General features: G+C 37.1%; 1 protein-coding gene across 30 annotated transcripts in view; it reads left to right on the top strand.

Moving 5' to 3' along the window:
- NEB (nebulin) overlaps nucleotides 1-14857 on the top strand; it is a 114600-nt gene that overhangs the window by 4465 nt on the left and 95278 nt on the right. For all 30 annotated transcript variants that reach the window (XM_065840548.2, XM_065840522.2, XM_065840524.2 and 27 more), the window contains exons 4-25: nucleotides 2282-2485; nucleotides 3304-3411; nucleotides 3844-3948; nucleotides 4254-4358; nucleotides 4459-4563; nucleotides 5306-5410; nucleotides 6311-6415; nucleotides 6612-6719; nucleotides 7445-7561; nucleotides 8218-8319; nucleotides 8402-8509; nucleotides 8612-8716; nucleotides 9351-9449; nucleotides 9870-9974; nucleotides 10072-10179; nucleotides 10482-10793; nucleotides 10926-11132; nucleotides 11795-11899; nucleotides 12271-12378; nucleotides 13175-13486; nucleotides 14234-14440; nucleotides 14673-14777. In XM_065840548.2, the coding sequence (XP_065696620.1) occupies nucleotides 2282-2485; nucleotides 3304-3411; nucleotides 3844-3948; nucleotides 4254-4358; nucleotides 4459-4563; nucleotides 5306-5410; nucleotides 6311-6415; nucleotides 6612-6719; nucleotides 7445-7561; nucleotides 8218-8319; nucleotides 8402-8509; nucleotides 8612-8716; nucleotides 9351-9449; nucleotides 9870-9974; nucleotides 10072-10179; nucleotides 10482-10793; nucleotides 10926-11132; nucleotides 11795-11899; nucleotides 12271-12378; nucleotides 13175-13486; nucleotides 14234-14440; nucleotides 14673-14777 (3045 nt within the window). The remainder of the gene's footprint in view (nucleotides 1-2281; nucleotides 2486-3303; nucleotides 3412-3843; nucleotides 3949-4253; nucleotides 4359-4458; nucleotides 4564-5305; nucleotides 5411-6310; nucleotides 6416-6611; nucleotides 6720-7444; nucleotides 7562-8217; nucleotides 8320-8401; nucleotides 8510-8611; nucleotides 8717-9350; nucleotides 9450-9869; nucleotides 9975-10071; nucleotides 10180-10481; nucleotides 10794-10925; nucleotides 11133-11794; nucleotides 11900-12270; nucleotides 12379-13174; nucleotides 13487-14233; nucleotides 14441-14672; nucleotides 14778-14857) is intronic.

Consider the following 14857-nt stretch of genomic DNA (forward strand, 5'->3'; position numbering starts at 1 on the left):
TCTGAGGACTAATTTTTCGTATTAAACACGCAAATATCAGTGAACAGTTGCTTATTAGTGTTTTATTTCTTCTGGAAGGCCCTGTTGTGGGATGATATAGGGAGCTCCTGCTTTGTTCTTCTGCCCTGCAGCCAAGTTTGTACTGGAGATGGCAAAATGAAGCAACAGGTTATGTTAATAACAAACATAGGCAGAAAATTACTTAGATGGCGTATCGACAAAATCCAATTATTAGTGCAAAATCCAATTAATGTTAAAAATGAGCAGTATTATCAAGGATGTGAAAGTGACTAGATATGTACATGTGAACAGCAGGCACATATGTGCATTATACTTAACGGTGTTAGAAATAAAACATTCACCCTCAGACCAGTTCACACGTATCAGTTCTATTCCTTTCACTGTGTGTAATTTCACCGGAAAGTGGTGGTTTATAGATGTTTTTTAGTGTCACTGGTAACAAATATTTGAGTCATCAAGGAGTTATTACCATAATTTGGGATTCTGTTTATAAAATAGATATAACCCAACTCTCCGCTATGTCACTGTGAAATATTCTTTATGGCATTGGCTTATGCAGACACAAAAGCTTAGTGTTTTACTTTGTGAGTGTATCCCTTCCAAACAATGAATCCGTTCCTCAAGTCTTCCATATTTTTAATTTAATAAAATGTGATTTGATGAATACGCTTTCAACAAGTAATCTAGGACTATGCTTTTGAAGGAACACTGCCGTATTGTTATTTTGAGATGAATTTGACCGCTGTGTCCATCAGGTGTTTTAAATCTGTAGCCAGACTGGATTTAGAGGGAGCAATAGCATGACTGATTATTTCTGTGTCTGATTTGATTCACTTTTTGAAAACGGCGCTGTGGTATGAATCATTTTGTACGAGTACAAATGCCTTTCTAACTAATGTGATTAAACCTTTTCCCATCAGCTCTAGCCTAGTGCATTAGCACCGTGTGGTCCTGTCCTGGGAGTAACCATAGGAAAATAAAAGCTTTTTCTTTTTTTCACAAAATGCTGTATTTTCAGTCTCTTGAAGGTTTAGAAATATATCCCAACTTTTTCTAAAAGCACATAGCTTCAGTGTTTTGTTGTAAAGCTAACAGCACAGTGCTTTTCACAGTGTCTACCCAGATAGATGTCCAACTCTCCACTGCCAAACCTTAGATGAACACTTGCGTATTTGAAAAGAGTTGTAAGAAAGAAACTTGTGGCATTGCCGAAGTAACTGATACCATCCCGGGACATCATTACTGAAATGCGAGTGATGTTCACTGAATAAAAAAACATTTTGTATGCTTCTCAATTTGATATTTAATGCTTGGTGTGTTTTCTGGTCTGTCTCTAATGCAAATAGCTGTCAGAAATCTGAGTGTCATGGGTTCCCTTCTAAAGGCACCCTTTATTTATTTATTTTTTTAAAGCTAATTGATATGAAATAATACTTGATACTTGCATGACTTTGGCGCATGTTTTTAACTTAGAATAATTATTTTAAACTACTTTAATTAGAATCGTAATATTAAAAATCTTGCTTACAGCATGAATATGTTGATGAGTACATAAATGATTTAAATTAATTAAGGGCTTATTTCCAATTGATGCTTGATTAGTTGATTCATATAAATGTGTCAGCTATGTCTCTGCCATCATTGTGATCTGGCTATGAGAAAATGTAGCTCAGTAAAAAAGGTGGATTTGAGGTGTTTGTTCAGTCAGCTGGTGCATCCTGTACTTACTGCAAGGTCTCAAAGACCTGCTCTTGCCTGTCTGCTGTGTCCACTCCTTTCCTTTTGCAAGGAGATAATATTTTTGGATGACTGTATGCACCTTTGGCCTGTTTTCACACCTTTCAGTGCCGTTATTAGGAGCCCTGGCTGTGCGACGTGTGTCTTCAACACAACTTCAGCACCGAGAACATTTCTGCACTTTGGTTATAGTAGCTGGTGGTCCCCCCTGAGACCCCCCTGGGGCCAGTGGAAGTTTTGCGTTCAGAACAGAGGCAGCATGACCCCTGTTCTTCCAGCTCCTCTGGGGAATAACCACAGGAGTTTGATACAGGAACCAGCCAGTCAAAAACCTTGAGGGCTTTTTTAGGTTGGGTGATGTATAGTAGGTGTTCTAGGAAGAGTGTCAGTGATTTTCTGTCTGGTACATGGTTCCTAGATACGAACTGAGCACCCTTTTATTAGGTAGAGAGGGGGAAATGCTTATTGTAAAATGAGAATTTATAGTTATAAAGCAAATAATTAATTTTTTCTTTATTCTTAGGTGATCACTGAGGTCACTGAGACCATTAGCACAGACTTCACAGGTCCGAAAACTACCACCTATACTGTTGAGCATGAAAAACCTTCTGCTGAGGATGCAGCACCTCCAGTCAGAAAGAAGACGATACGGACAAAAGTGGATTCATCGAAGTTTTTGACACCTTATCTGGAACACAGTAATAAAATGAAGGACCTGTTCAGTGAGGTAAATTGTCCCATGTCTTTCATTTCCTGAGGAACACCAAGTTTAAAAATATTTGATAGGTATTATTGTGAATCTTCATGCTGCTGTTTTGTCTCCTGTACTTCATTTCATGATATATGTTAATTAGTGTTATTTGCTGCTTTGAATTAGCCCGTCTCTTGCCCATGTCCTGCTCAGTACATTAAATAATCATTAGGCACAAAAAGTGGCTTGGAGCAGGTGGCTGAAGATGGTCAGAGAGGTCAGTTATTAGGACTCCTGTGCTATCTGACTTGGAGATCCGAGTGAAGGAAGCAGTCACCTGAATTCCTGTATGGGATATCGAAGTCCAGTAGAGCAATGCTGTACCATGTTGTGAAAAGTGGGAAACAACTGCTCTGCAGAACTGTAGATGGTATCAGATCCATTTTCCTAAATTTTAAAGTGTATTGTCTACCAGCATTCACTGCTAAAGGGTTATGTGCGATCATGGGTTTAGGACTGCTACCCCCACCAAATAATTTCCTTATCTTTTGTCGCTGTAGCAAACACCTGTAAACTGATCAATGGTGAGCTCCTAAGGGTAATATAATCAGAGGTGATCTAAACTGGTCTCAAATTAGAAATGGATTTTTTTCTATTGTGTTACATGGAAGAAAGTCAGTTGGCTAAAATAAGCATTACTCTGCAAATGTAATTAGTAATGCCAGTTTGAATTATTCAATAACCTGCCTAAAATTCCTATACTAACCAGATAAAAAAACCCAGTGATTGCTGTAAACGTTTCTGCCAGAGCTTTAGGATATGTCTTGATTGTATTTGTCATTATTTTCTCTCAGAACAAGTACAAAGAAAAATTTAGAAAAGAAAAAGGAAAGCCATATGCTTCCACAGTTGATACCCCAGAAATTCGGAGAATCAAGAAAGTGCAAGAACAGCTCAGCGAGGTAAGTATCAGTTTCATAACAAGAAAGTATTTACTGAGCAGTAAAGAAGCAAATTGGGTCACAATTTTAAATGTTAGCTAAGAAGTGATATGTTTTGGTGATATTGTGATAAGGCAATCTGAATGTGTCACAGAAACTTTATCAGAATACAAGAGCAAAAAATACAGAGTATGTGACAATTTGAGTTCTGTGCGGTACATTGGAATTTAGACCTTGAAACTGTCTCAAAGCTGCATTTTTTCTCAATTAATTCACAAATCCATTTTTTTCCATAGACTCAGTTTCTAAGGAAGAACTAGTCCTAAATGCTTTGTTGAATTTGGGTTTGGGGTGTTTACAGGGTTAAGTGTCAAAATGTTAATATTCTGCTTTTAAAAAAAGCTGTCAGTTTTCGCTGTGAGAATAAATGGATTTTGTTGTGCGTTGATCTAGGTTAAATATCGCATGGCTGGTGAGGTCGCTAGAACTATTTGCCACGTTGATGAAAAGGCCAAGGATATAGAACATGCAAAGAAAGTGTCACAGCAAGTGAGCAAGGTGAGTTCTGACTTTCCAGAACGGTTGTGAACGTTAGTGGATCATGGAGTTATCGATACGAGTGAAGTTTTGAGCTCGGTGCACTGAAACGGTGTTTATAAAACAGTTTAGAAGCATAGGGAGAGACAGCAGGGAAATTGGTAAGGCAAGTATAAATATCATCTTAAATGTTTCCAATTGGTGTCTTCAAACATCGCTAGTTTCAGACTTTCACTTTGAAAAATCATTAGAGCAGATAGGATATTCACGAAAGTAAATATTTTTCTAATAATAGAGTAACTTCACATGCTGATCTTTCTTTCCAGGTGTTATATAAACAGAACTGGGAGGAGAATAAGGACAAGTACCTGCTTCCCCCTGATGCTCCAGAGCTTGTGAATGCAATAAAAAACACAGCACTCTTCAGTAAGGTAAGAAAATAGCCACAGGTTTAGGCAGCTGAAGTGCAAGAAGCATTTCAAGTCAGAGATGAATTAATAATGAGTTTTCTGGCATTTTTCTGTCTTTCAGAAACTCTATACTGAAGACTGGGAAGGAGACAAAACATTGTTCTACCCTTACAATGACAGTCCAGAGCTCAGAAGAGTGGCACAGGCTCAAAAGGCTCTGAGCGATGTAAGTATCAAAGCCTCCCAGATGGGTCACAGTTACAGTGTCACTTTGTAGACTTCCTGGTGGACTTCAACTAGATTTAAAACCTCATAATGGAACAGAAAATAAAAATGCATAGGTGTGCATTGATACTTGCCTCTGATAGTAATGCTATTTCAATAGAATAATGTGTACTCTGTATTAGAATATAAATCTGTTGACAGTTTGATGCCAGATTGTGAGTGACTGAAATAATTCATTTATTAAAGCTGAGGTAATCGATAAGAAGACCTCGAATATCTCTCAAAATGTGTGGAGAAACTCTCAGGGTTGGCTGTAAGCTCAGTTCATGGGTTTGGGTTTACTAGTCCGTCTCTAAAAGTGTGGTAAGAAAAGTCAGGTATTTGTGAAGCTGTGTGATTTCCTGATACTTAGATACATAGAACTCTTCAGTCGAGAATTTCAGGTCTCACTTAAAGGTTTCAGTGAATTTTTGCAGATGTCTGTAAGTTTACTAGTCCATGTTTATCAGGAGCATCAGGGTAATATACTTGTAAACTTTCCCAGGGAGCTGATTCTTTTTCGCTGTGTCTTATCAAGAGACTTCTCAGTGGTCCTCCCGAATACACTGACTGAGAGAGTTTCTGCTGCAGTGGCTGGGGATGGGGCTACTTCTGTTTCTGGTGGTGTTAGCAGAGTTTAGAGTAAATTTTCTGATGCTTAAGTTGGTGGTTACTGTAAATGTTTACTGCTTTCATATTTTCAGATTGTCTACAAAAAAGGGCACGATGAACGAAAATCTAAATATACTCCACTGCCAGATCCACCTGATGTGGAACAAGCCAAGAAAGTGACGCGGCAGCTGAGTGATGTGAGTAGAATGCAGTGCTCGTCTTTCTGTAGAAACCTCACATTTGGAGTTAGAGAGGCAAAAAGGGACCTAAAGAAAGGGAAACCAAAAGAAAAGACCAGAGCTCATGGGAAGACCCCTTTGATTAAGTTCAGAATGTAGCTATTCTGAAGAGGATATGTATGATTTTATTGCTATGTATTTAAAATTATCTGCTGTATAAGATTAGAGAGTTACAATATTTACTTGTGGTTGGAAAACCACTAAGAAAATATTGTCATGAACCCATTTGGAAGGTGAAATAAGGTAGTATTTCATTTAGAGGAAATTTCTTGAATCTTATTCTTCCATAGCTTAAAAGCCAAATTGTCATCAAGAAAATTTTTAGACATGTAAAAAGCAAGATCAGTACCATAATTCCTTTAAATGAATAAAATAGTAAACTATATCGATATCTCCAAAACAATAAAATGTTGAATTTTTAAGGTTATTTTTGGCATATAGAATCTTTATCAATGTAGTAAAAATGAAAAAAGCATTAGACAAGTTGTATTTTTTTGTGACAATTAGCGCAGTTCTGACAGAAAATACATTTGGAACACTGGGTCAAAACTCAGGAAGATACAATATAAATATAAATATAAATCTGGTTTAACCAAGGGGCAATGTTATGTCCAACATTATGTGACCAGTGAGAAAACAGAACTGAAGGAATGTGTTAATGATGTCTCATAGAGATAATTTCTTATTAATAATGGTCTTAGTTTGCCTATCTTTTTTTGGTCAGGGAAGGTGCTAGAGAAATAACTGAATCCTAAAGCGCTTAGGCCATATCATATTTAATATGTTTTGACAATAACTGGTAAGTGAAAATGGAGCTGTATCTTGGGGATTTCATTTTATTTCTTGATTTCGTTATAGGTTATTTACCATGAGGACTATAAAAACAAGATCAAAGGCAAGTGGAGTCAAACTCCATGCTATGATGTTGCAATTGCAAAGATGAATGCAGAAAATATAAGCATGGTAAGTGAATTCTTCAGAAAATCTTGAAAGGAACAACTTCAACCTCTGCATATGTTAACATGGAAAATACTGGTTAATTTTACCTGCTCCATTTGTGGTATTTCTCTTGTCCTAAACATGCAACTTTGTGGATGTCTGATTCATAGTGAAAGTGCCTCTGATTACATTGCTATCTGTTTGTCTCTCTTCCTAACAGAGAAAATACCAGGAAGACTTTGAAAACATGAAAGACCAAATCTACTTTATGCAGACCGAAACTCCAGAATATGAAGCCAACAAGCGAGTTTCCGAAAATGTCAGTAAGGTATGTTGTGGGTGCTCACGTCTCTTTAGCGTGAGTGTGGTTCTGAATCAGGCCAGTCTGTGCTAAAACTGTTCTGGCAAGTGTCAAAAATATTACGTGCAAAACATGCATTCTTGTGTACCTTCCACTAGGAAACTTGTAACAACTTCTAGCCATGCTTATGATCTTCCACAATAGCACCCTTGAAGTAGAATTTTCTTTCAGTGAAGTAGCATTTACATCATGTGCCTGATTTTTAGTTGGAAAAATCAATACTGGTAACCAAGACCAACTTAAGCTGGCTGATTTGGCTCAGTATTTTCATACTTATTCATCCCTGCTCAGTGTATCTCAGTGATGTTGTGCTGGCCCATCTTTTGTTAAAACCACGTTATTTGTTTGGCTTCTGCATTTGCTGCAGTAGATTATGCATCAGTGAAGATTACTTTGTAAGAATGTGACTATTCTGAGATGCCAACCGATATCTGAAAAATTACAATGTTTGGAGGGGGTATTAGAGGCGGGGACATCTACTGAGCAGTTTTCAGTTGTCTTCTCACCCCGCCTCCCGTCTCATCATCCATTCACTCCTGCAATCCCGGTGCCTTTCATAGTCCTTTGCCACCATGAATCATAAGTTAAAAAACAGGCAGAATTTTCCTGCAAAATTCAAGATGATAGGGGTTAGTGAGTGTTTGGCTTCCAATACTGGTTTTTATAGCCTCACCCTTTTAATTTTTTCAAAGGTAAAATACAGAGCAGACTACGAAAAGAATAAAGCTATTGCAGATTATAATGTGCTTCCTGCTACGGAGAACCCATTGCTGAGGCAACTAAAAGCTGCAGGAAATGTGCTGAGTGATGTAAGTATTACCAAAGGACAGCGGATGGTTTTCAGTCATGGACAATACGCCAAACTCATCATTTCTTCACAAGGCTTCTCCTTTGGATCTCTTAGTATTTTTAGTTGTATAGACCAATATTTGTCATGAGATACCACCAACCAGAACAGGAGTCATTTCTCCCCAGCAGAGTGTAATGATAGCTGTGGCATGTTATGGGGATAGCTAATTACTGTCTAGTTCATTTAGGTCCCTGTGGAAAGTGAATCACAAGATGACAGTGTATGTAAGGAACTTCAACTGATGCCAATAATGATAAAACCTGTGGTGCTTTTGCATATTCATACATATTTTGTTCTAGTTACCCACTGTAATGGCCTTGATTTATCTTTTCTTGCTGTTTTCATCTGTATGAAGAGAGTTTGCATATGTCTCAGTGTCAGAAGTTCAAACCCATTAGGCAGACCTTTCTGTCTTCCCTTACAAACCTCATAGTCACTAAAAAGAGTTGTTTTTCTTTTAAAAAAAAAAAAGTCGTTGGGGTAAAAAGTGCCATCTGTTCTTCAGTCTTCTGGCAAAACTTTTCTTTGCAATCATGTCACAATTTCACTCTTGTAATGTTTAATGTGAGTTGCAGTGAGATCTACTGCATTATCTGATATTATTTTCTTTTGCAGAAACTATACAAAGAAGCCTATGAACGATCAAAAGCGACCAGCATGAATTACTGCGACACACCCAAGTTCCAGACTGATACTGTCCTGAAGAATTTTAGCGATGTACGTATTCGATTCGTGTTACGTCCTGCAGTACTGACACTCTTGGTTACTTTTGTTTATCAACTTGTGATTATTTTTCCAGGTAAAGTATAAAGATGCCTATCAAAAGAATATTTTAGGACACTATTTGGGCAGCTTCGAGGACCCACATCATACACACTGCATGCAGGTTGAAGCTATGAAGAGTGATGTAAGTGTGACAATCATTTTGTTTTCACCATCCTACTTTCATTTCAGAGAATGCTAAGTTCTGGTTTCTTACTGAATGTTGATCTTTTTTTATTATTCCTAGAAAAATTACAAAGCAGATTATGAGGAGGAAAAGACAAAATGCTACTTCCCTCAGACCATAACTCAAGAGTACGAAGCTATTAAGAAGTTAGAGCAGTGTAAAGACGTAAGTACAGGACAGTGGTTCTTAGCAAGTAGCGAGTTACGTGCAGTGTCTGCTCCTCAGGCATGTAGAAGTTTGCAGAGTGATTCCTGGTAATGTCAATCATTTTGAATTTGGCATTATTAGCATGTGTGACTTCTAAAAATCATATCCAGCTGTATTTTAGAGCCTTTTGTGACACCTAGTGATCAAGACAGTTATAGCACGATCTCTTCTACACAAGTGAAAACGTAGAATCAGAATGAAGAAGGAACCTCAAGCATTTGCCTTCTTGAGTCAACGTATTTTGACATTAATACTTTAGAGTACTTTCGTCACTTTAATGCTTGAAAAATACATATATTTGTATATAATAAAGTGCATGTATTATAATGTGTATAATATAGTGTATACTATACATTATAATATTTATATACCTATGCAAAATATCTTACATCAATACTTTAAAAGTACTTTTATGAATTTATTTGCTCTCTGGTTATGTTAACAGTGACATGAGAACCGTTGTGCATAACAGTGCATATCTGCATCAGTGCCATAGCTGCTGACTATCTCAAATAATGCTACGTTGCTGTGTCTTATAAGATCATTTTACTCATATGCATTTTCTGCAAATATATTTCTTTTTGTCCTTCAGCACACCTACAAAAAGCATCCTGATCAAATCAAATTTACTCAAGTGACTGACTCTCCAGTACAGAAACAAGCAGAGATCAATAGCAAACAGCAGAGTGATGTAAGTGAACTCAGCAAACCTGTTGCTGCTCTAACATCACCAGGTTCTGCACCTTCTCTGTATCATACAGTTTTAAGAGAACTCCCGAAATGAATGTGTAGGTGAATGTGTGTGCATATACACACACACGAGCACAAAAACATTTGTGTGTATTTGCAGTTCTCTTCCAGTGGAAGATCACCTGAAAATCAGATTTTTTTTGTTTTTTGAGTGACTGTTGGTGTCAGGTTTTAGTGTGTATGTTTGTAACTTTGCTTATGTCCATCATTCTTGATGCGTTTATACCATCCACTTGGCAAGGACCAGGGTTTCAGCTGTCTGTGTTTGGGAGTGAGGTAGCAGGAGATCTTTAGGTTGCATTATTAAGCATTTACAATCTGTAAACACAGGGCTGCTAAATTTCTTTCTCTTTCTTTGCAGATATTATATAAATCCAAAGGTGAAGAAATTATTCACAAGTACCACCTCCCTCCGGATGTGCCCCAGTTTATACAGGCTAGAGTTAATGCCTACAATGTTAGTGATGTAAGTATATTTTGAATGCAGAGCTCTTGATTCAACCTACAGTATGAAGTTTCTGTTAACTAGAAAATGTTCATTGAAAATTCACCTTTTCTTCTAGAACTATTACAAAACGGGATTGGATGAATTAAAATCAAGGGGATATGATCTGAAAAGTGATGCTATTCCCATCCAAGCTGCCAAGGCTGCTAGGCAGGCTGCCAGTGACGTGAGTACATCCTTCCTGAAGGAGCTGTTTATTTCAAAGAATTTACATAAAGAATGTTTACAGTTATTTTTATTAGGAGTGTCTGACGGATAACTTATTTATTGCCTTTTTTGAGTGTGTTATTGGACATATTTAACACAGTTATGTTTTTATTGATATTTCATTGCTTCACTAATGTATTTGTATAATTACATTTAGAAAAGGCTGTTTCATTATGTAATTCTCTGTGAATAAATAGTTTACTTATTGCTAAATTACTACACTTAAGATGATATTCTCCTTGTTCTATTCTGTTCTAACAGGTTAACTATAAAAAAGACTATGAACGTGCCAAGGGTAAACTCGTTGGCTTCAAGAGCCTCCAAGATGATCCCAAACTCGTTCATTATATGAAGGTGGCCAAGTTGCAGTCTGACCGGGAGTACAAGAAAGACTATGAGAAAACAAAAACGAAGTACAGCATTCCACTGGACATGTTTGATGTCGTCGGTGCCAAGAAGGCTCAGGAGATTGCCAGCAATACTAATTACAAGAACCTCCTGCACCACTACACTTATTTACCAGATGCAATGAGTGTGGAGCTGACCAAAAATATGATGGAGATTCAGAGCGATGTAAGTAAAAACTCATGTGAACAGAATGTTTTGGGGATGCCTCAGGCAAAAATTACGAAGACTCAGGAGACCTCCCTGAATTGTTCTTTCTAATTCCTGACTTTCAAAACATTGTTTTCACTCCTTTGTTAGAACGCATACAAAGCAGAGTATAATAACTGGATGAAAGGCATTGGTTGGATCCCCATTGGCTCACTAGAAGTAGAAAAAGCGAAAAAAGCTGGAGAAGCCTTGAATGAAAAGAAATATCGTCAGCATCCAGACACCATTAAGTTTACAAGTGTTGTGGACTCTCCGGTAATGGTCCAAGCCAAACAGAATTCGGTTCAACTCAATGATGTAAGTAGAGAAAGAAATGGGTGTTATGGTAGAGATGTATCTACAGAAGGGTTGAGTATTGTCTTTATAATTTTCTAAAGTACCATTAGCCTGGAAATGTTTCTCTGTGTTGTCATTGTTTTGTGCTCTGATGTTGCCTGAGTAATTTCCTGGTGTAAGTCTGCAAATCCGTGGAAATCATGTGGCTCTTTCAGTTCTCATCAGCTGATTCTGCCCATTTATATTTTAAGTAAATTTGAAATACATTTGATTTTAAAATGTGAAATTTTCAAGTTGTTTATTGATGTCCTGCCACCTACAATAATGAATGAATTACAGAATATTTGATGAATCACAATATGCCCATAATTATAATGCAGCAAGGTTTGTTTTATGTTGCGCTCTCCTATGATCCCTTATTATCCCACTCTTTCAGAAACGGGGTTTTATGTCCATTAAAGGGTTTAATTCTGCTGGGTAAAGACTGTGTAGAGCTTTTTGGGTGTGTTCCTTCTATCAATAAGATCAACAATTCTGTATGAAAAGTGCAGCCTCACTCTTCATGAAATAGGCAATGTGCATTTATTTGCAGAATCAAACATAAACCCTCAGTCAATTTACAGTGAGCTGGAGGCGCCATTTCAAGGAAAGAAGGATTTATTTCTGCATCATATATTTTACAGAAACTGTACAGATCTTCTGGAGAGGAAGTTAAACATAAATATACTCTTCACCCAGATGTCCCACAGTTTATCCAAGCTCGATACAATGCAGCTAATATCAGTGATGTAAGTTACTTCTTTACAACATGTTTTACATATTGTTAATTAATTTTTTTAGTATTATTTTACAGATTGTACACTCACATTGCAGATGTCTTTCACTGATACGCAGTTCTATATAATCAACTTGTATTGCTGTAATTTTTCATTCTTGATGTCGTATTAATTTCCAACTGGATTCCATTTAATCATGTGATCATTAATTAATTTAATTAATACATAAATCCGTTCTCATAAATGAAAATTGATAGTTGTATGCGGTCCCCTCTGCATCTGCTTCTAAAGAATTGCCTAGAGTAGCTTAGGAGTAGCTGTGACTTGCACATAGCTCATGTGATTACTGAGTTCTCTAGAATAATACAGATTTTCTTTTTCAGGCCTATTATAAACAAGACTACCATGATCTGATAGCTAAAGGGCACAATGTGTCAGTTGATGCTATTCCAATTGCTCGAGCCAAGGCTTCAAGAAACATTGCTAGTGATGTAAGTATCTATTCCAGGTACACTTTTCTTAAAGCCTTTAGTAAAAAAGTTGTCCATCACAGGCCACGTGGTGGACCTCAATGTTGCACAAGTCTCACTGGGATCAGTACTCTAAGAAAGAGTCTTAGTCTTTCCCAAAGGCTTAGTTTGTGTAGAACTGATTTTATGCTCCTCTTGTTTGCCTTAGATAAGCAAATGCTGTCGTGCTGTGTTTCTTAACCCACTTTTTACAGGAGCAATGAAATCAGTACTTAAAATCATCCTGTGACGAATTTCCAGAAAATACACAGACCACAAGACAACATGTACAATGGGTGCTTTTGTTATACAATGGAGTATGGCTTATATGTGAATCAGAAGGCCTTCTAGTGCAAATTTTGTATAATGTGGGGTGTGATTCAGAGGTTTCACAGAACTAGAGGAAGCTGTCCACTCATACTGCATTTTTTTGCTGTTGCTTTCAAATGACTGAGGATTGTCTCCATTATTCTGCTGTTTTCTATACACCTTCCCACACAAGAATGCTTAGGAAACGTTTTCTCTCGCTTACAAGAAAAGCTGATGTGGATATATCTTATTGTGGTGCGTGTAACCTGTTGTGTACGGGCTTAGGTGGAACAAGAAAAGCTAATATGGGTACAGTCTCTGGCTGTGCCATTTAGGAGAGTCTGTCTTTCTCAACTCCTTGCAACTTCTTTTTCCAATGAGGGTCATGAGAGATTTTCTTTTCTTTTGCATTAGCATAAGCTTCAATAGCCATGTTGTAGTAAATTTGATCTCTTTCCTCTGTTTCTAGTACAAATATAAAGAAGCATATGAAAAGGCTAAAGGACAGCAGGTTGGTTTCAGAAGCCTGCAAGATGACCCCAAGCTTGTCCACTACATGCACGTAGCAAAGATTCAGTCTGAGCGTGAGTACAAGAAGGACTATGAGAAGACCAAGACTAAATACCACACACCTCCCGACACGTACAGTATCCAGGCTGCGAAGCACGCTCAGGATGTGGCTTCTAATACCCATTACAAAAATCTGATCCATCACTACACTTACCTGCCAGATGCCATGGATGTTGAGCTTGCAAAGAACATGATGGAAATCCAGAGTGATGTAAGTATTTCAGTAACTGCAGTTTCGTCGATGTTTTCCTGCACACTGTGACAAGTAACATACGAGTTTATAATCAGTGGAAGTTGATATTACTTACTGCATGAGAATTGTCTTGTTTTCCGTATGTTTTGGAAAGCCAGTTAGAAGGTTTATCGGGTGGTGGTGGCATTTAGAAACACCAGATTCCAGGATTGTTCTACTCAATAGGACTTCGACATTGGTGAATCAGTGGAGAGCAGACATTTGGCTTATTGAATGCAAATGATTTTTTTTTTTACATTTTCTCAGAAAACTTTATTTTGCAACTAACATAATTTTGTTTTATTCCTTAAGACTTCTTTTAAGTCATCTTTGTCTTCACATGAGATAGACATGATAGTGTATTTGGACTGTTATTGATGATTTAGGATGAAGAAGTGGACAAAATAGAACTATTATTGGTACTAGCAATACATTCTGAAGATCTCCAGCCTAGGAGATGTCTCCTAGGACCTTGTTGGTTAGTAAATACTGAAGGGATTTTACAGTTTATAGAAAATGAAGAATGAATCAGAAATACCGTAGCTTATTTTCTTCTTTACAAAATCACAGAGAAGCATAAAAAATATCCGTTGTTCTCTTCAAGAATTTATAAATATCTCCTGCTGATGTAGAACACATTAACTAGACTATGTGATTATTGTTTTAAATGGAATTATTACAGTTTTGTGAGGAAATCTTGCTCCATGTTGCTTTTCTTTCCTTCAGAATGCATACAAACAAGACTATAATAGCTGGTTCAAGGGTATTGGATGGAGTCCTCTCGGTTCTCTGGACGTTGAAAAAGCTAAAAAGGCTGGAGAGGCATTAAATGAAAAGAAATACCGTCAGCACCCAGACACCATCAAATTTACCAGTATTCCAGATTCAATACCAATGGTTTTAGCTCAGCACAACACCAAGCAACTGAGTGATGTAAGTGACTTTTCATTATTAATGCAATACAGTGATTTTATTTTTTTAAACATATCTAGTATCTACATGTTACTGTGTGGCATTTCACCTAAAAAATACTGACATTTTAAAAACTGTAAAAATAGTACATTTACAATTTGTTGGTAAGAATTAAGCTCTGTTGCATTGTCTTTATTTGTTAACACTTCTATTACCTACCTGGTCAACAAGTATTGTTTATTTTTCCTTGCAGGTGACATATAAGCAAGAGGGTGAAAAAGTAAAGCACAAATACACCCTGGATCCCGATGTGCCTCAGTTTATTCAAGCCAGGGTCAACGCCTACAATTTGAGCGATGTGAGCATATAACCAATAGTTTGTTCAATAATATATTTATTTGTCATTTACTTAATAAAGGGAACGACTTCTGTTTATTT

Source organism: Patagioenas fasciata, chromosome 7, assembly GCF_037038585.1.
Source record: "Patagioenas fasciata isolate bPatFas1 chromosome 7, bPatFas1.hap1, whole genome shotgun sequence".
In the NCBI taxonomy this organism is placed as follows: Eukaryota; Metazoa; Chordata; class Aves; order Columbiformes; family Columbidae; genus Patagioenas; species Patagioenas fasciata.